Genomic DNA, 21045 nt, shown 5'->3' on the forward strand with positions numbered 1-21045 from the left:
ATGCAAGACAGCACCAGCTATTAAAGTGCATAAAATGTAAGTAGCCATCTATAGGCTGCATGTAATTGGAGGAGTTCCTATTTAACATTTAAATAAGGACAGCTTGTCTGCTTGACAGGAGAAATGACAAGATCCAAATGTCTTACAATGCATAATCTGGTAATTGGACACAAGGTGGAACGCAATTCGTACCTAATGAATGGTATACTTAAATACATTTTATTCCAATGTATAATTTGGTTAAAAACCTCGAACCTCCCATTTTCATCATTTTTGGTTAGCACAAAAATCCTGTGTGGTATTCACAGTTTTATAATTGAAAAAGTGAGCTGGTTGAAAATCCCACATGATCAAACCATAATACTATGTTTTCAAATGGCAGATAAAAGCAGTTCTGAGAATGTCATTTTCTGGAGTTTAGAAGGTATAAAGGGTTTTTTCACAACACTGACCATGTACAAAACTGAAGGGCATTTTCACTTTTTATCTCTAATATTTGCTCTGTAAATGAGTGCTTCATTTCAACCAAGTTTCAAACGTGTCATTCATTTTCTGTTAATGGAAATGTCCAAGTCCTAATTCAAGAGAAGATTTATACACAAATGGCCTGAATCAGTAAATAAGACAGCAGGACTCTTGTGAAATACTGGTGTGTTTATTCGTTGGCACATTATATTACAATCTTCTTCTCGTACTTGTTTATTCCATAATTCCAAAATGGAAACAAAAAATATATATATTCCAGTGATATGTTCTCCTTCTCCACACTCAAATTCACAGTTACCTTGAACTGGTAGGGGTATCCAAACTCAAGGCCAAGGGCCAATTTTAAAATGCTTTAGGGAATTTGATTTAACCGATACTTAGATCAGACCTTTCTTTAGAAAGGTCGAGATATAACACTGAAAGACAGCCAAATGTCTTTACTACAGCATGCCATTTTCCATAAAAACAAGCATTTCCATCATTACCTCATTATGAATCCCTCCCTAGTTCAGCCAAACTCAATCCTACCTTTGTCTGCTTAAATCAGTAAGAAACAAAGAAACTCTAGAGATCAAAATTTACAAAGCCGAACAATTGTGTAAGAATGGCATTAATATGAGAAGGTGGTTTAAAGCACTATCATACAAAGTTAATACATTCATGCTGACAAGTTCCACAAAGAGGAAAATGGAAGAAGCTGATCCCGGCTTAGTCAGTCTTGCAGGGGCGACATCTGACCACTAGGTGGTGCCACGGTTGGCATCACTCTCACCTGCAAGCAGCTAAAAAATTCTGTTTTGCCAAAAATGGTTCAGGCAGAACTCCTTGTGTGCATTTTAAAACGAGCCCTTGCATCCCAATTTCAGACCCCTTATTGAAACCAAAGTAAATAAGGACTCAAAACAGGGAAGGGGGGGAGGGGATTTTTAAAAGATTAATTTGCTGTACCCTGGCTAAGGCTTCAGAGAAAGAGAGCATCTGACCATCACAGAGCAGCGCTGACTCCTTACACAGGACTGTATAGCCCCACCACACAGTGAACCCGTACAGCACGAAAGGGAGAGTTTGTAAGCAAACGCGGCTGTTATTTCAAATTCCTTTCAGTCCTTACAGCAACGCCGATCCACCGTTACTATTCTCTTCCCTTTTAATGCACCCAAACCATCAACCAGCTGCAGATTCATAAGCATTGCAGGCCTGCGTGTCAGAAATGTACGTATCGGAGAGAACGCCGAAAGGGGACCAGAGCGTGATATTTCTCAATACCAGATTGTCTCCTTACAGCTAAGAAACTACGAAACGAAGACCTTTCCATTGTAAACGAACGAAATGTAATCGGATTACGACGCCTTCACATTCAGAGGTTTTATTAGTATGGAGAACATTTTAGATAATATAACAGGCTTAAAGGTTTTGAGTTAATAACCTTTTAGTCATATTTACAATGAATAACTGACCAATGGTAAAGGTAAAAATACAAGTAAATTAGAAATTAATTTAATATCTTCAAACAGCAGAGGCTGGCTAAAAATAACATTTTAAAGGGATGTGTGCACTGCACTACCACCTGGCAACTTCGTTTTTACTGTAAGAGGCCTTATTGTCACGTTACTATTTGCCACCGCCGTGGAATATACTTGCGCTTATCAGACAGGTTGAGACTTTGAACGGCATGTCTTGCTCTTAACCAACAACAGAGTTGTAAAATGAAATAGGGTTCAAAGAGCAGCCAGTATAATATGCCACTGTCGCTGAAAATGTCGACTGACATGACAAAATGGAGGCCAGTCCACCCAAACAAACAGGAACCTAGGCTATATCGATGGTCAGCAGCAACTTCCGACAAACAAATTGGCATTGGAGTTAACCCACATACTGGCACCACTGCTGTCACTAGACCAGATGTGACTGTACAAGAGCTAAGGTATCCCCATTACATTCAACCTCAAATGGATTCAAGTAAAAGTATAAACGTACTTAGGCAAGAGACATCCGCAAAACCCCCCTGGTAAAGGGATGCTGCAGATTTGACAATCCATTTTTTTCTCAGAGTAAGTTCCAATACTAATTTTAAAGGAGGAGGTTAGAGAGTCAAACTTCAACTCTTCACAACAGGAATATGGCGCTACATTTTGTAACTGCAAGTGCCTTCCTCAAATCAGTTTTGGCCTAGTTTAATATGTGCCTTGGATAAGAGCGTCTGCTAAATGCCTGTAATGTAATGTAATGCCTTGCAAAAAAAAAAAAAACCTTAAATAACATGGGCTCTATAAACGAACGGCAAGGGTCACGATGACTCTCATTGGAAGCCAAAACAGGACAGATCAAGGCTGCGAAACAGTCAGGGTTGTGAACTTCTGAACTGCACCACGCAAACTGGCTCTGGGGTACAGGCGTGCAGGTCACCGCTGCTGTGTCAGTTATGCAACTCGCCTAATCTAGAATGGGCTGTGCTCTGCTCCTGTACTCTTATCAGGAGTCCGAAGGTTAACGGAAGGGAGCAGTTGCAGATGTACGCTGGGTCTGCTGGACACTACTTCGTTTTTGTTTGCCTGACAATGTGTGCAGAGTTCTCCCAATTAATCTCGCCAACCTGAAAATCAACGTCAAAGAAAAAAAAAAAAAAAAGTGGTGCTGTTTACGGTGTGACAACATTGCAGAAAAACACGTGGGTGCGCCTCGGAGGCTTCTGGGGTTTTTTTTTTTTTTGGCAAAGCGAGAATGGTGTCGCTCGGACAGGAAATGCACTCGGCCACCTCGGTCGCCCGTGTCACCAGGTTTCAGTCTGAAAGGCCTATTCTCTCTCTCTGTCCCGACCTGTCGCGGTGATGGACAGCCAGTGTGTGCTTGGCACGGAGTGGGGGGAACAACTCAAGCCGTTCTGTTGATAGAAAACCAGGCAGGACGGGGGACGGGGACGGGGGGGGGCTTGGGTTTGTGGCGTCCGTACTGAAGGAGAGGAGGATTTTGGGTCACTACTGGGGAAAACCTGCTTTGCTTTCAGAAATGCTGGGAGAACCTTTGGGTTTGTCTGCGGACTCAGATGGCAGAGTGGCAGAAAAGCACAGAAGCTCATGCGGGTTTGGGGTAATGCAGCCAGGACAGGGGGCGGAGGGCAGAGCAGTATGGCGGACAGGCGACGCATACAACCTCTGCCAAAACGCCCTTCTCTAAAGGGGTAACTCTCGTGGTTTCCAAAGGTCTGTGGAATGGGTGGGGGGGTGCAGGTTCACATCACCATTTTGTTGTGCGGAGTGGCTGTGCCAGCCATTCTTTTTTGAAAGCTGGGGCAGAAACTTGGGAGCTGAAGAGAGTTCCCCTGGCTTTTGCCACAGCCCCCAATCAAGAGATCCTACTCAGGAGATGAAATCCCAACTTTTTGTTCTATGAGCTCACCTCATTCTCTGATGCAAACTTAAGAGCCAGTAAAAACCAATCCATGGCACTATGCCTCACAAAGGCCTTTGCAAGCCTATTAGGATCCGTATTAGTGCAATAACTGTGTCTTGTGTACCGTTCCGTGCATGTCAGAAGAAAATGTTTTTGTTATTGTATATGCATTTGCTCTGTACAGAAACCAAAACAGATCATGTACATGGAAAATGAACGCTTGTAATCTATGGTGACTCAATTTTCAGTGTTGAGCCAACTGCTGCTCGCCACAACAAAGGCAGTTAATACAGGTTGGCTAAAAACAAGATGTTTTACAACTGAAAGAAAACACAAAACATCAATTTACAATTCAAAAGCATTTTTACAGGTTAAAAATGGTCTAATCTGTTCAAGGTTTTGCTTGTTCCGTGTCTCGTTATAAACAGTTTTTTTTTTTCTTATCATTTCATGTTGAGCAAGTGACCGAGTGCTTGGATGGGGGTGCAGATGTAAAAACACAAGTAATGAAAAGCAAAAAAAAAACAAAAAAAAAAAAACACCTACAACAGAAAAAAATATTGTTAAGACCTAACAGAAAAGTGCTTCCAAAAATAATCTATTCTTTAAACAAAACAAGTCCAGTGTTTGTTTGAAGGAGGGACGTAGAACTGCAAAACAAAAAACTGTGTAAACTGTTTCCATGAACAATTTCCATGAACAAAGTCAAATGAAATGAAACGACGTGAGACGATGTTGGAAGGGGATCGCGCTAGTGCCGATACGCGGCGGTTGGGTTAGGGTCCGTCGCCATGGCAACACGCCCATGACACCGGTCGATGCAAACACAGAAGTGCTACACCGGCCGAGCAGTCACAGACTGATGAAATCTCGGACATCATTATCGTGATATTAATCAACAAACAGAATAAATAAAAAGCTAATGAGTGTAAGATAATGGTGACAGGGAGGGATACAGGGAGCGAGTCCGCAAAAGGAACTGGCAACATTGTATGTTACAGGCTCTGCAGGAAGACCATCTTTACAGGGACATTTTCTTTTCTTTTTGATACTTGGGACAATATCCGAACACATACAACTACCCTTCCTACCCCCACCCCAAATCTTGAAATTTTCTTTTTTTAATGGGACCAACTCCAGGCAGCACATCTTCGTCCCTTTCCAACAAGCCAAGCAAAGCCTTTGACTTTTCAACCGGACTCTCTCATGTTATAGTACTTCATTGAGCAAAAATATTTCAAGAATTTATTCCAATCTCCCTCTTTGGACTGTAAACCAAGCATAGATTACCTCCAGTATGTTTGTTACTAGATGGCCTTCAGCTGAGAAATACTGAGCCCCATAAGGCCAGCTGGGTCAGAGCTCCTTTGCAGCTTGGTGGAATGGGGACCTACCCAAAACAAGGTGCTTCTGGGACAGGAGCTGGCTTGGTTTTAACAGTCCCGCTCGAACCGCACCTACAGAGGGGGCCTTGGGGCCCACAGACGCAAATCTGCGAGAGGTCAACCTCAGGCCAACAATCTTAAAGAGAGAGTCTCATAGTCCCCCAATCCCTTCCCTTCCCCAAAACCACAACTTGCACCTTCACAATTGAACAATTGTGGTTTTTTTAAGCAAACCTTTTCAATCTTTCAAATTACTTCACCCATACCGTAAGACAAATAAATACCAGTGCTCATGCAAAGCAAGCTGCTTCCTGTGGGTCCATCCATTCATAAACAGACACAACATACTCCCAATCGGGACAAGGGAGAAATACGCAAGAGAAAGAGACAAAACAAAGAACGTAAACAAACAACAAACAAAAATGAAAAATAAAGATAAAAAGACATTAAAAAGACCGTTGAAAGCCATGACCTTTAGCACTAATTACATACCAGTAATTTACATCACAACAGTAAAAAGTAGTTGCATTTAATAAACCTCACATTTAGGATGAGGAAAGGGGAAGAAAGGCAGGAGGGAGGGAGGGAGAGGGGGAAGGAAGGAAGGAAGGAAAGTGGATTGGAGAGGGGGAAATGAGGGATGCTTCATGCAAATACATAAAAAGAAACGGGGAGGGGGGGGAAAAACACTTTACATTTCCAAAGTGTTTCATAAGCTTTGCCCAACTCTTATCAAGTCTGTGCCACTGCTTGGGCACGCAAGGCTGGCAAGGCGAACCGCTCTGTCTCGCCGTATCGTGTTTACATTAAAAAAAGGGGGAAGGGGGCAAGGGAGAGAAGGATTAAGAAAAAAAAAAAGAAAAAGAAAGGAGGAGGAGGAGGAGAAAGCTCGGGGAGCTGTTGCGCTTGTGTGCTAGTTATCTGATACCCGAGACGGAGCTCTGGTTGATGGTGTAGGTGGGGGAGAGGTCTCCGGCTATGGTGGCCACCAGGGGCGTCCCGTTGCTGGTCACGCAGGCTTGCTGGAGGGCCTCGAAGTAGGACGCCTGAACGGGCTTGTGACACTGCAGCACTCTTCGAGCATCGTCTATTTTAAACCATTCCCTTTTTCTCCCTGTCAGCAAGAGGAGGAGGAGGCAGACACAGTTATCGGCGGGGCGGGCGGTGCTTCGGCTACGCGCGGCTCCGCTCTGCGGCCGCTGGAACAGGCCGGGCTAGTCGCGGGGCTTCCCCCCGCGCGGTTCTGAGCGCTGCCGACCGGCCCGGCCCGGGCCAGCCCTCGGGAAGCACGGGCCGTTCTGTTCCCTTCGTGTGGATTTGAGACACTGAGCCGCATGAGCGGGACCTGGGGCACGGCGCTACGCGGACGGATTTACAGCAGGGCTGGAACCCAACCGTGGTCAGCCTGACGGTGCCTCAGCACGTCCTAAATCACCTCTCCTGCTTTTATTTATGCATTTGGGCTGATGTCTCAATTCAGCGTGACCAGATATTCATGTCCATCCGTGCATGCCTTAAATAACACTTTAGCCCTAATCGTTTATATTCTACCATTACGAACGAGCAATACACAAAGGTTTGGTTGAGATTATATAAGAAGACAACAGGAAATAGGCCACATCACTAAAACAGAGTTGCTAAAAAAAAATATCATTATCAAGTACTCAGGACATGGTAAACAGACGTACCAATATTTACAGAGTCCTCCCAGTCTTCCAGCACCTCGGTTACGATGAGAACATAGACGTACGTTCTGTGCTTTCGGTCTCTATTCTGTAAGGGATTGAAGAGTTTGGAAAAAAAACAACACGTTTTTGAAGAGGTTTGCCACTAGGCCAAAAAAAAAAAAAGAGACAGAACTGAATGTGGTGACCAGCGGCAGTTTCCAATACAAGCTGAGCCAGGCTCGAAAAGCAAACATTTCTGCCTGACAAGCAGCAAAACTGAACGTCAAATGAGGAAATGAAAAGAAAACACACACAAAAATAACACTGCCGTGGCTGCTAAAACCCAGAAAAGCCGATGTCAATCTCTCCCGCTCGCGTTGGCCAACACTGGACACCCAAGGGCTTAAATGACTTTGAGAGGGAAACAACAAAAGAAGACATGATGTCACAGCCAATAGATGCCTCCTGATTCAAGGCTCAGGAGTTTTGGCAGAGCTTAAAAACTCCTGAGCTGCAGTGATGTCAGAATGCATGTTTGGACAGCAACTCTGTCTCCTAAAAATTATATGAAAAAAATAAAACATGAAACTTTTTTTCTCACCTCAAAAATTCCTACTAGCCGTCCTAACGTCCCCTTCACTCCAGCCTGTGGGGCAGAGAGAATATGTGTTAAGAAAATAAAGAAATAAAACTCTGCCCAGACAAATCTCTAGTGAAATTCTAACACCAGCTTTACTGTTCCCTGCAGTTGAAGTGGTTCATTAAAAGCTTTTTGTTTTATTTGTTTTCTAGAAACTGGGAAGTGCTTTTTTCCCCCCACATCTAAACTTCTCCAGTGCCTTTTCGCACTGAGAGTTTGGTGAGCGGGGGGAGGGGGGGGAACTAGGGGGCAGTTACAAACACAACAGTGTGGAAATGCACAGTGCTTGTTTCTGGCCTGCACTTGAACACAGAGAGTCCAGATTCAGCACCATCTACAGAGCACCCGCTGCCCTGCACAATAGGGTGGGTGGAGGAAGGAGGCTGGGGGGGGGGGGCACTTATTACCATAGCAACTGACACGAGCTACACTCTGTGCTTTGAATTCAGTCGGGGTTTTTTCTCCTTCCTCCTGACAAAGAGACGGCTATGAGTAGTGGTAGCCACTCCAAAAGAAGCCTGAGAACGAGCGCGAGGGCAGCTGACCCGCCGATGAATCGGGTGCGGGGGGTTCGCAGATATCTTTCGCACCGATGTCAGGGCTGCGGCTGTTGAAATGTGAACTAGAAACTGACAGCACCACCTCCCGCGTGCATCTGAGCAGGGGGATATGGAGACCGGCTAGGCGGCGGGAGGCAATGCTCAGCAGCACAAAGTCCGCAGCTCCACTTTTGCACCCCAACCCCCCCCCCACCCCCCCAGTGCTAGGGACATCTGTGAGCCTGATGAAGGCCTTTATTTAAAAGAGGGCCACATGGACCCCGGGAAAGGTGGGGTGGTGGGGGGGGGAGCGATAGCTCCTGATTTGATGCCGAGCCTGGCCACACCCTTCTAAGCTGCAGACAATGTTAGCTTTGTTAAGGTGACCTGTATTGACGGTCCCAGGGATGGGGCTCTCAGGCGTAAGTCTGTAAATTAATCTCAATGAATATGAATGAGAGTCAACTGCCAAGATTTGATTTCACTGAGCTCAGTTTTACTCATACGCTTTTTATTCCCAAGACCTATCAGTTACGTTGTTCCATTACGCATATGAAACATAAAAATAACTAATTAAAAAAAACACGACGACGTGCAATGCCAACTGGTAGCAGTCACAACATAAAAAAACGACCTCTTGAAATGAGAAGACGTTCCTGCACGGCTTGCTTGCTCACACGCCGTGACGGCTTGCCAAGAGCTTCATAAGCACATATGGGGGTGACCCAAGGGCCCCTCGGAGTAGATTTTTTTGGCGGTGGGAGCAGGGTTTGGGGAGGGGGGGGGGGAGCAGGATCAGTTCTCAACGGTGTCAGTGTAGTCGTCATCTGCAGGTTCTAGTTTCACTCTATTAATAAACCCTAACTTTACAGCCAATCCTCCGCCCCCCATGCCCAGCACCATCCCCACCATCAGGATCCAGAAGGCTACAGCATTCCCCCAGGTCTCCACTTGAGTCAAAACACAACAAGTGGGGGTACATCCACAAAACCAGCGCAGGCCCCCGGTGGGGTGCCAGCTGCCAAAGGGCCGAGTTTCCTTTGGCTGTCACCATCCATTCAGCCTCCATGGCACGCAGGCTTAAGTGAAGTCTGACCGCAGTTGCTTTGAACCCCATAGGATGGGTATCCACCCAACATAAAACCACTTCCAGACCCCTGGCTGTCCACATTTTATTTCATTTTTTTTTTCTTATCTGGGAGGGGAAAAAAAAAGGGGATTTCACCAGAACGAAACTCAGAGAAAAAGATGATTAAAAAAAAAAAAAGAATCACTAACGTGATCTTTGGTAACAGAACAGAGCAGTACACAACGACAAAGGAGATATGGACTAGGGGTGCATTGACAAGAGATTATTTTAGGATCGATGACCGTTTGAGAGGGCGAGGATGGGATTGACCCACTCACTGTTCAAATGTGGACTAATATCTCGGCGGTTGACACATCTGCCAATTTCTTCCATCACTGGGGACTTCCAAAACCCCAGATATAACATGAGCAGAGTGCAGAGTGACTGGCTTGCTTCCATTACGTCAATCTGTAAGACCAGTGTTACCGAAGCATAGTAATCAACAGACAACACTGGCAGGTTGCTGGTCAACTTGACTGCTGACCAAAATTACGGGGATGACGGGCTTTAATTTGTTCCCAGTGCCCAGTCTGGCTGGGATTGTCTGGGGCGTGTGCATTATCAGCATCATCTTGACTTTGGCAGACATATTATTCTGTCCAAAGCTAAACCAAAGGGAACGGCGGCCGCTAGCTCCGCTGGTGGGATCTCCTAAGCACAGAGCATTAAGGCTCATCGCGCTGGCGTGCATGCTCATTAAAATCACTTATTGAAAGCCTAGCAATGAGAGGCTTGGCGTTCACAGAGGGAATTGGGTTAGGGTGCAGTCCAAACCCTGTTTCAGTCTGCCTAGATGGGTCTTCTTCAGGGTCCCCATTGGAGGGGGGTGCTGTGGAAAACAGATCAGGCAGCCAAGAATCTGCACTACTGGCCCCATCTCCCAGTGCTGCATATGTAACACATCCACCAAGGCCAGGGGGCTGGCTCTCATGTAGGGAAGTGCATCACTGTCTGGGGCCCCGATTGATTTTTTTTTTTAGAGGCTCTGAGCCCAATTAGCCAAGTAACCCCTTATTGAGCTGATCCCTCACTGGGCTGAGGGTCTGGGATAACAACACGGAGTAAACACTACATGTATCTAACCTCCCGTTTGGCTTGCAGAAGCAAGGCTAGCGGCACACCATCTGTACAGACATGGATAAAGCCTCCACCATTTTGTCAGACTTCATCTTCATTTTATTGTCTTTTCGCCTACAAACATTAGACAGCAACATATTCCAGTGCTTAAAAGGATCACTATGGTGACAAAATACCAATTTCATGCATCCATTCTGTTGAACTCCAGGGAAAGTTTCCAAGAAAAATGTTTCTAGGACAGAACCAAAACATTGTTTTGGAAAAACAGAAAAACACTGTAATTCAGAATAATCAGGCAGAGGTCAGGCTTCTAAAATTGTCAGGCTGTACATGAAAGGTCTATGCAATTATTAAGCGGTCCACAGGACTTCACCGAAGGCTTGCTTTTGCCTCGAGGAAAAGTCAGATGCCACACAAAAGAGGACTTTTTCTTCAGACTAGAAAGAATTCCCTGTAAGCTTTAAAATATGCCCTTTACAAGACTCTGAGCTAATCAGATCAATCTGACCACAGCGCAAACACGAGAAAAGATCGCGCTGGAGCCAAAGGCGGTAGCATTCGCAACTTAAAACAAGCTTAGATTCTGCTCTTGGCTCCCATCCTGCTCTTAAGACATTGTGTGTCCTTTCTCCTTGCTGATGAGAAAGATCTTAAGTTTAGCAAGGACAAAAAAAAACACATGGTGAGGGCAAAGTCCACCCCTGCTTTTGTGTCTGGGGAGAAAACCTGAGCATAAAGAGCCAAGTACTTAATGTCGGCCCCTCGTGACATTTCAACTGCCACAATCGGCTCATGACAAGGCTTTTCGGTCCGGCGCTGCTTGCTGCCTACATGACGACCTAGCATTAATAAGCCAGAGAATAAAAAGATCACAAACCATCGGCACGTGTACAATCGGCATATCCCTAATGGCTGTTGGGAGCGTTGCATGGACAGAGTGTAAAGGGCAACAGTAAATATCTGTTTAACGCCTAAACATCTCAGTGTAACTCAATGCCTCATGCAAGCTGTTTATAGGTTACCATCAGCACTAGGTGGGAGTGGCCAACAGTTAAAGAGCAGGTTGGTGCCGTACACAGTCTGGACTAAAGTTGCCCCCCCCCTCCCCCCCAATGGTAGACAAGAGTACCTACTGTTGTTCCCTACCAAGACAGAGAATGGGTGGAGGACTAAAGGGTGGCAATGACAGGGAAAGGGCGGGGTCTTAAATGAGGGGCAAAGATTCTGCCTGCTGGTGACATGACACCAAGCCCTAAGTGAGCCACCGCCTATCACTTACCCCGAGACCATTCTTTAACTGACGGAAACAGTGATCATCCCCCACTGCTCAGTCAGCAACAACAGGTTGTGGGATAAGTCACTCATAAGGGCCAATTAAACTGACACATCGGTCACAACCCTGATTTTATCAAATAGCCTTAGCTGCTCTTTGGTTCCTTTGCAGTGTTATAGCACCAGCGCTTCACGTAACAAAAAAACCACTCTTTTCACAAACAATCTGAACCCCCCCAGGAGGGGTGGTGACATTCTTGTGACTCTGTTTACAAACACGGGGCATGAAACTAAACACTGGCGCACACTGAAGTTACCAAGGAGACGACCGATGAATGGCCGACAAGCCTGCAGACAAGCCTACCTCCTCGCACACTTCCCGAACAGCAGCTACATTGGGCTCCTCTTCAGGCTCCATCCCTCCTCCTGGAACGATCCACTTGTCCGGATGGCGGCTGCTGCTCACCAACAAAACCTAATGAGGGCAGACACACCTAAACTTACCTCACCACCACCACCACCTTGCTTTTTAATCAAATGAATAGTAAGGCAACATCGGTTGAATGCACTTTTTATATGGCCCCTTTCACACCCTACGACATTAAATCTGATTTCAGTTTACAACTTCACCACCCCAAGAAATCAAGTTACATTTCACGAGGCATGGCACGTCAACACAGCACTTTGTCATTTAAAATGAAACGATTTTGTTCACATCAATGAGTAGTTTGTAAACATACAGGCCAAGAAAGTAGCATTGTTGCAATAAGAAATGGCCTTCAACTATTTCTGAAGATTACTTCAGTCACTTTACGAAAGCTAATGCAGATGAGACTAGGAAACATGGGCACTGCATTCAAAACAAGATCATAGGAAGAACATAGGAAATTTGCGGTTGAGTCATCTACTACTTGAGGAACAGTAGTTTCATTGTTAATAGCTGACTGAATCCCTTTGAAATGGGACACGACAAAGCCACAAGTAAACAAAACATTCGGCCCCGAGGTTAAATTAACCGTTACTTTTTTATTTTTGTGCATCCTTAACACAAGCAGAGGTGCACTTGTTTTTGTTCTCAAGTGATTCGCCAAAAGTATACCGTCTCGCTTAAAACCAAGACACTAAGTTCGCATGAAATCCGCGTTTCTTTGCTGACTAGACGCGTGGTTTGATGAAGTCTCCCTGGCGTGACATAAGATTTGTTTTGACGCTAATGTAATTGCAAATGTATGGCTGTACTGAACTTAAAATAACCAGACAGCGTATCAGAAGATCAATGGCTGGTCATCACACTTGAAAGTAAATAGCTTTTGAAGACTAAAATCAGCGAAGTTAACATACATAACAATCGGTCGAACTAACTACAAGCTAGGTCATTAGCTAACCAGGTGTCAGTCAGAAATATGGACTGCTAGCCACTACGCTAACAAACGGACAACTGCATACATTAATAACTAGTACTAGACGCGTCGTCACTTAGGTAGGATACATTGCTAAAATAAAATAAAAAATGTGATGAGGATTAATTACTTTTATAAAAATTCAAGATAGGTAGAAAGCAACATTTAGCTGCCCATACTTCAATCTGTGCAATCCACTGGCAGACGACGCCGGTGCCAAAGATTTCGAGCCCCTCAATTTGGTTTTCATCCCGAACAATTTCACAACATCGTAACCATTTCTTCCTCCATCATTCGTCCACCAGCTTCCAGTGTTGTCTCCTTTGTGATTTTCCAGAAAATACGCTAGCTAATCTCACCATCTAACCCACCCGCGGCCCAGTCCCACTCCCACAACCTCGCATCCTCGGACTTACCTCCTCTTCACTCTCGCTCCTAAAGCACAAGCAGGCGGCCCGTTTCTTGTAGCCATCCCCATCGTAGGTCCGGGTCTGGTTGGATTTGAGCTTCATCATTTCGGGGCTCCAGAGACAAGAACGTAAACCCAAACCTATTGGAAACGCCGCTGTTTTCGACGTAGAGCCAGATAAAGGAACCCCCGGCTTTTTCTTAAAATAGATAACTTCTTCTCCGCTTCATTTTTCCAAACCCGAGCGCATCTCCGACACAGACGCCATTATTAAGAGCACTGCGTAAGCCGCGTAGAATGTCACATACCACAAAACGCAGCACTAAATTATATTGCGGATTTTGTGTTTGTGAATAAGACTCGGAGCAAACCAGAAGAAACGGAAAGACGCCGTGGTGATATACGTTTATGGCGCCACTTGCGCAACAAGACTAAAGTCTTTTTCTGCGTAGCATTCTTACGATGTGCCTATTCTTAAACCGGGTTTCACCGAAACACTTTTCGGTTCGGTATTAAACTTACAAATTCACATAGCCATTCGTCCTGTCGGTGACACTAAGACATTTATTTCCTGGGGGCAAATAAGTGGCCATTTATGGTGATATACGTAAAAAAGACTGGGGTAGCAATGTGGTTAAATAAGTTCCCTTTGGTATGTAACGTTAGCCGCTATATCACGAAATAACCTAAAAACGGTTAGTGGACAAAACAAAAGTTGTCATGCTATTATTGTTGGTCACTCACAGAAACGGTATTTGAAATCGATCTGCGTGATACTAATTTGCAACAGCAGTAACGTCGAATATAAATTATTCAGCAAGACAAATTAAGATATGTGCTAATTTATTCATGTTTGAAAAACAATTGACAATGATTCTGTATTGTTTTTTTGTTTTTTGTATTAATGGACGCAGAGAACAAAAGAAACAAAGTACGAGGCCATTGTGTTAACAATGCACGGTCTTTATGATTGCGCACAGCTGTACGCTAACTGAAACACGATGAGGTGTGAACCGTTTTACGGAGTAGAAGAATTAGAGAACGCAGAGAAGCAACATGGTGTTTTTCATTTACACAAAGGGGTGGATGGTGTCATTTAAACGACACCTCACGAGACAGCAAAACTATCACATCACAGTGGCAAATGTCCAAAAACGGACCGGCATTATTATTATTATTATTATTATTATTATTATTATTATTATTATTACTGAAACAGCCATTTTGCTCCACACACTGAAGTGAGGTTCAGTTCTCCAGTTATTCTGGGGGAAATCAATATAATTGGAAATACCAAATTTGGTTATTGTCTGTCTCCTAAGCTATAGTAGTGAACTAGGGCCTTTGTTTAACATCAGCCTTTAAAAGCATCATTACCTACAGCATTGTGTCTAGTCAGTGTACTGGTTTTGGTTTTCCGGTTTTTTCCAGACTCCATGGGAAAGTCTGCCCCCTATTGGCCCACCAACACCACCTCCAGCACCAATTGAAAGAGAAATAGGCATACCTAGAAGAGAATCCGTAATTTATGATGTTAAAAGTTGGGAAACAAACCTGGGGTAGCAGGGCAGGAGTGGAACGGCTGGCGCATATGATTTGTGGGAGATTACAGGGAAGAAGAACATGCATCGGATTGTTAATTTTCAGAATTGTGTACGAAATCAAATTAACATATTTCAATTGCTCATTTGGAGATGTGTGATTATATGAAGGACATTAGGTTCTGGTTTCCAATGAAATGGGGGGGGGGTCATACATTGTCCCTTTAATTTGTTTTGTCATGTTGACTAGTTGGGATTATTTCTAATGTAATTTAGTGTGGTAATATATTTATACACTGCCCTTTGCTACCATTAGCTTTATGATGGAAAACCACACAGGTGGAAAAAAAACAATATGCTCTTACCATTCGCTTTTTGATAAGAACAGCATGGCAGAGGTTTGGTAACTTGTGGATGATGCAACTCAAGGTCTTGGCTTGCTGTTTGATCGATCATTTCCTGGAATGTTTGAATTGGTGTCATGCCATAGAGCTTTAATGGCAACCTGTCAGTTTATCAGTGACGTTTTGCAGATATAGGTTAATGCCATTAAAAAACGCACACCTGGTGGAAGTGTACTGAAATGTCAATAAGGGGATTCCCTTACGGTTTTATACGGCTGAACTTTGTCTGTGGGTGCCATTCTTGATTCTTGCTTTACAAAATCATACATTTTGAATGTTGCATTCTCACGTGTTTTAGAGGTTGGTAAAAAGAATAACATGCATTACAGTCTGTCTGTTGTATGCTTTTACTTCCTTGTTCCATGATTCAGGTATCAGGTAATGAGTAATCTAGACACCATATTATTTCCACAACATCTCAGCAAATGTATTAAAAATGCTCACTCGGTGGAGCTTAAAATTCAAACATCCCAGCTCAATGTCTTTATCATCCATTTGGAAAAAAAAAATAGTATACCTGAGCATACTCAAAGTGTAATTATATAAACTGTGATTGTATTTTAACAATGATAAAGCATAAAATAGCATGGAGTACTGCATACCTCAATGAACGACAAGTACTGTATGTCTCTGATCGCTTAAAGTCACCAAATATGTGGTCGATAGGCTTTGTGGATTTTTTTTGTGGCAGGTTTACACATGCTGAATTTCACCATTGTTTCAAAATATTTCCTCAGCAACTTCCTCTTAATGGCTTGCAGAGAACTCTGAACTGTTTTAGATCCAGTGGTAAAACCAATGGCAATGCTGTAGTGGAAAAAATACATCTCTCTGCCAGCCATTGTAATTTACTTACTTTAACAGGTGTGTAACCATTAACCCATCTGAGCATGGCACATCCTCACACCATTCACACTACAATCTGACGGAGATTGATTCTGTTTGAACAATTACTGCTATATTTGAATATGTTACAGAGCTAATTAGCACTACAGCAACTGGATATCAAATTGAAAAAACACACAGCTCCCATTCATTCACGCTTCGCTAGGTTATCACAATTCTGTGACTGTCAATGTGCTGCATGATAAACACATTCATAAGTGACAAGCCTGACCAAATAGTTGAACTGAAGCTATAAAAATCTATTTTTATCCACATTTCATTAGTGAATGCATAGGGCATCGACTCCGTCTTCTCCTCCTCCTCCTCCTCCTCCTCCTTCTTCTTCTTCTTCTGCCATTTAACAGAATCAATCATCCACAAGTGGAATGCATGAGGTTACACCTGGGCCAAAAAAACTAGGAATTGCACCTGCATAACTTTTCCACATGATGGCGATCGTGGTCATCTTTTCAAAAGAACTGGATTTTCTGCCTGCTGTAGTCCATTCCTTTTTCCCTGCTTGGAGAGGGACTTCTCATTGGCAAAATACTGAATCTTCATCTAGTCACCAGGCCAAATTATCAGGCATGGTGGGAAGGGGGTCTGGCTAGTTGGCCTTGTCTTTATTGTAGACAGCAGTCTGATCTGCAATAAATGTTGATGTTGGCAGATGAGGCAAAACAATGAAGGCTTTTCAGATAAAAAGATGAGAAAAAATCTAACCCCCTTACTTGGAGTGAATATGCATGACCTGAAGCAACATACATGACCAGCAAAATCCTTGGACCATTAGTAAAAACAAAAAGGAAGTAACCTTTTTAACTATGTTAAACTTCACACAGGAAGAGCCTACTGTGCAATTCTCATGAACCAAAATAACCAGTGTTAAAAACATACAATACTTTTCTAATCAGTTAAGTGAAATCATCTGGTTACACATGTTTCTCACAACACCCATGGCTTCAGAAAAATGGTACATTGTCAATGGGAGTGGTGAGGTGAAATGACAACCAAGAATGTGGTGCAGCGGATGCGATTCATTCAGGCTGCTTTTGCCTTAAAATTACGCTCAGCTCGCCATCTGTGACGCTGCAGACCCAGCATTGTGGCTGCCACTGAAATGCATGGGATGCATGGGCCTGTGAGAGAGAGACTGAGACTCAGTCTCACATTTTATGCATGAGACGTGGGAACTCTGATTCTGGCAGCTCATGCTCTTGCCTGAAGTAGACTATTTTCAACTTTTTATGTCTGTTTGTTGTTTATACTGTTTCAGCTTACTGATTCAGTTAGTTAACTGATTGTAAGTTGCTCACTTAAAAAATGTTTTTTTTTTTTTTTTTTAAATACAGTTGCTGTGTGTAAAACCTTTCAAAAACATGGCTGGGGTGCAAATGTATGTACACTACTGATCAATCATGAGTTACCATTTTATATGCAGTTCACAACATTGAGGCTACCTATATCAGCTGGTGTACACTTTGAGTAAAGGATATGCTAAAAAAACAAAAAAAACAGTGGGCAGACATTAGCTAAGGGGCAGTCATGATGAGAATCAGGTGCTGAGAGAAGGGAAAATAGCATGTAAATTGTGCTGCCGCTACCGGACTGCCATTGTTCCGATTTGCAAATGCTGGCATGTCAACAGCTGTTGCTGATGCCATTCTGATGGCTTTTCCTGGGTCATCCGCAATAAGAAGCCTTAACAGGGGAAATGAACATGTCACAACCATGGTACTCTTTCAACAGTTGCCATCTGTGTTTCCATGGCGTCTGAGGGGGTGGGTGTCACCATGGCGACAACATCCACATTTAGCTATTACTAGCTGATTTACCATAGCCACAACAGATTGCCTCCTTCACCTTCACCCTCCTCCTTTCTATATCCTTCATGGCTTCATGTCTTTGGTATAGGGATTGCCAGTATTTTTGGGAATGGTTATCGGAAATACAGCTATGATCGGGACTGTGTACAGGCAAGGTGGTCCATAAGGCACAGGGAAAAAATATTCTATCGCCTAAAAAATAAGACCTATTTGTTCAGCTTGATGCTAGACTTTCCACTTTTCAGATTGTTTTGTCCACTGTCCACTCCTATGTTCAACAATTAAATGATAAAATGATACGGAATTCGCCGTATAAATAATCTGAAATGTTATTATTGTGCCAGGAAATACTGAAGTGTCATAGGGTGTTGTTTATGCCCAGCATGTGAAGGCAGCTGATGCTGGGAACACAAAAGCTGATCAAAAACTAATTTGATCAATATTGTAAGACAAATGAACCATAAATTTCATTTAATGAAGGCCATGCCATGAAAAACAGCCAGGGTCAAAGGCAGCTGGGAGCTGATCAAAATAAAAATAATCTAAATTAGGCAAAAGGAGATTTACTGGTTAGATAGCTGGTTTGTTTACTTTGCAAAAGAACAAAGTATATTTTTAATTTAAGGAATGTATCTAGGCATATAGTCAGATACCTATTATAGAACAACAACAAACATAACATGAAAATGTACATCTACTGTATGTTTATGAAAAACTCAATACAACTTTCCAACACATTCACAGTCAGTTATGAGAGTCAGGTTAGTGGACAGTGATTGCTGTTAGTGCTTTAGAAAAGCAACATTGGGCATGAAAAATAATTTGGGGAAAGTATTTATATACTACAAATACAAACAACAATTCCAGAATCAAATACAGTCAAGTCTGGAAGTATTGGCATCTTTGATGAAAATGAAGCTATGTAAACTCAGATATTATATAATCACTTACAGTATATATAAAACAATATTTTATGCTCAAATTTGTGGAGAATTTATATAATTTTGTTTTAATATAATTATTATTTGAAATAAACTTGTTTTGTTTTTATTGAGTAATATATCTCAGGAAAGGTGTTATTGTCCTTTGTTTTCTACAGTTTTTTGTGCACCTTTATTCTGAACCTAACTGTACATGCAAAAATATAGCTTAAAATACACGATCAAATACTTTTGCATTTGCACAAGTCTGATGATAGCTAATCTTACAGTGTCAGTCCTGTTAGTCCTTGTATATGTGAATATAACCAGATTTAACTCTTCATATGTTGAATAATCACCAAGCTTATTGAAAACTCTTTGTCCCTCACATGCTGTTACATGCAGAAAAGGATACTGTTGGGCTCAGATCTGGCACATTACAGGCATGCATGTTATATCAACAAAAGACAAGGTTTACACTATAATACAAATAAATGTGCATTTTTGGAGTGGGGACAGAAAAAAAGGCTGTAAGATCACTGGATGCCATCAATGACCAAACAGAAATAACAAAAGCTGCCTTTAGTACATTTGGTTGTGTTTACATTGATTTGTTCGAAAACTGCCCACGGTTATAAAGCAAACTGTCAGGCAAAGATTGGTTGTAACTGACTGCAGTAATCAACCAGTGCTTGCTAATCAACCAGAAACCAGCAATGAACTTAGAATGCATTACAATTTCCCAATAGCCCGTCAGCTGCTGCTGCAATCTTTTTTTTAACATTGGGAATAGACCCAAAATCGGCCCTGCATTAACTGCCAGCTTCGGCACACTGTTGGACAAAGACAGCTGAAGAGACAGCACTCATTGGTTGCTAGGTTATCAAGATTTTTAGCTTATCGATGTATTGCTTTATTACCCAGTGTTTGACTATCAGTCAAAATCTAAAGCTTGCCCAATGATCATGTGCTTCAACATGAAAACTGAGTATACAAATGCCCATATTGTTCATTTAATTGAAGAAAATTGGTAATCTCGTTGTCTGCTCCAGCTGTTCTTCTGATTGCTAAGCTGTTTGGTTCCAATCATCTCTGTCAGCATTGTTACACTCAGTTTCAGTGTAACAACATTCATGAGTTCTTTATAAGAGCATAACAGATGTCTGTACATTGGCACTGTTAATTATTAGTGGTAGGTAGGCCTTCTTTGGGAGCCAGTGTTTGGACTGTTTCTGCAGGTTCATTGGAGGGTAAGCTAATGGTTGATCAAGTATTTAAATGATATGAAGCCACATTGGTCAAGCTCAATGAACTGTAGTAATACACATACAGGGTGGTGGTGGGGGGGGGGGCATAATAGTGCAGCAATAAACACAAACACATATATAAACTGACAAAAAATTAATAAATAAAAACATAAATTAATTAGTAACATTCAGCCTTTCTTATATGTAACCCACGAGCTGCTATTGGTTTGTGTTTTCCTACACGATAGACAAGTTTAATTGTCTATTACCCCAGATAACATTTAGCAATGATTTATGATATCATCAAAAAGGGCATATTAACTTTGTTGAGGTTGCATGCATGCATCTTGTGAGAGGGCAAGTTGAAATTTTGTTTTAAGTTAATCATGATTTTTATTTAATTAGACCAACATTGGTAATAAAGATTCATTTGTAGCAATTTGGCCTATCTCCACTGCTATTTTCTTATTTTCACGATTGTCTTCATAACAGCACAGTCCTCTCAATTGAAATCAATCAGACTCCAAGCATCAAGCCTAAAATTACAACTAGATATGGAAAGCTCTCTTATACCTGCATTAAGGAAGCAATTGAACACACCTGACTCATAAACACCTATGGTCCAATGCGATGGGTGGGACCATGTAAAAAATGTGCTCTAATTTCTATGTGGTGAAACCAAGAGGTATAGTATTTGCAATAAGTATTTGTCCCAAATATTATGCAGCTCACTATATATAGTGAGCTGCATAATGAGCTCCAGAACAGCTTCAATGTTCCTTGGCATAGATTCTATGGCATAAAAGTCTATGGAACTCTCCTGGAAGG

The 21045-nt window shown here is 42.6% G+C and overlaps 1 protein-coding gene across 2 annotated transcripts; it reads right to left on the reverse strand.

Moving 5' to 3' along the window:
• Positions 1-634: 634 nt before the first annotated feature.
• LOC135234352 (diphosphoinositol polyphosphate phosphohydrolase 1) lies at positions 635-13848 on the reverse strand. 2 transcript variants are annotated; one of them, XR_010324092.1, is made up of 6 exons: positions 13402-13848; positions 11950-12060; positions 7530-7574; positions 6950-7034; positions 2737-6375; positions 635-2686 (listed from the first exon to the last, which is right to left on the reverse strand). XR_010324092.1 is itself a non-coding variant. In XM_064298864.1 (5 exons), the coding sequence occupies exons 1-5, from the start codon at positions 13498-13500 to the stop codon at positions 6179-6181; spliced, it is 537 nt and encodes a 178-aa protein (XP_064154934.1). In that variant the 5' UTR covers positions 13501-13848; the 3' UTR covers positions 635-6178. The 2 variants fall into 2 exon arrangements, 1 of the variants encoding a protein (XP_064154934.1); XM_064298864.1 differs by having other exon boundaries at positions 635-6375.
• Between the last annotated feature and the right edge of the window lie 7197 nt (positions 13849-21045).

Source organism: Anguilla rostrata, chromosome 11 (genome assembly GCF_018555375.3).
Source record: "Anguilla rostrata isolate EN2019 chromosome 11, ASM1855537v3, whole genome shotgun sequence".
NCBI lineage: Eukaryota > Metazoa > Chordata > Actinopteri > Anguilliformes > Anguillidae > Anguilla > Anguilla rostrata.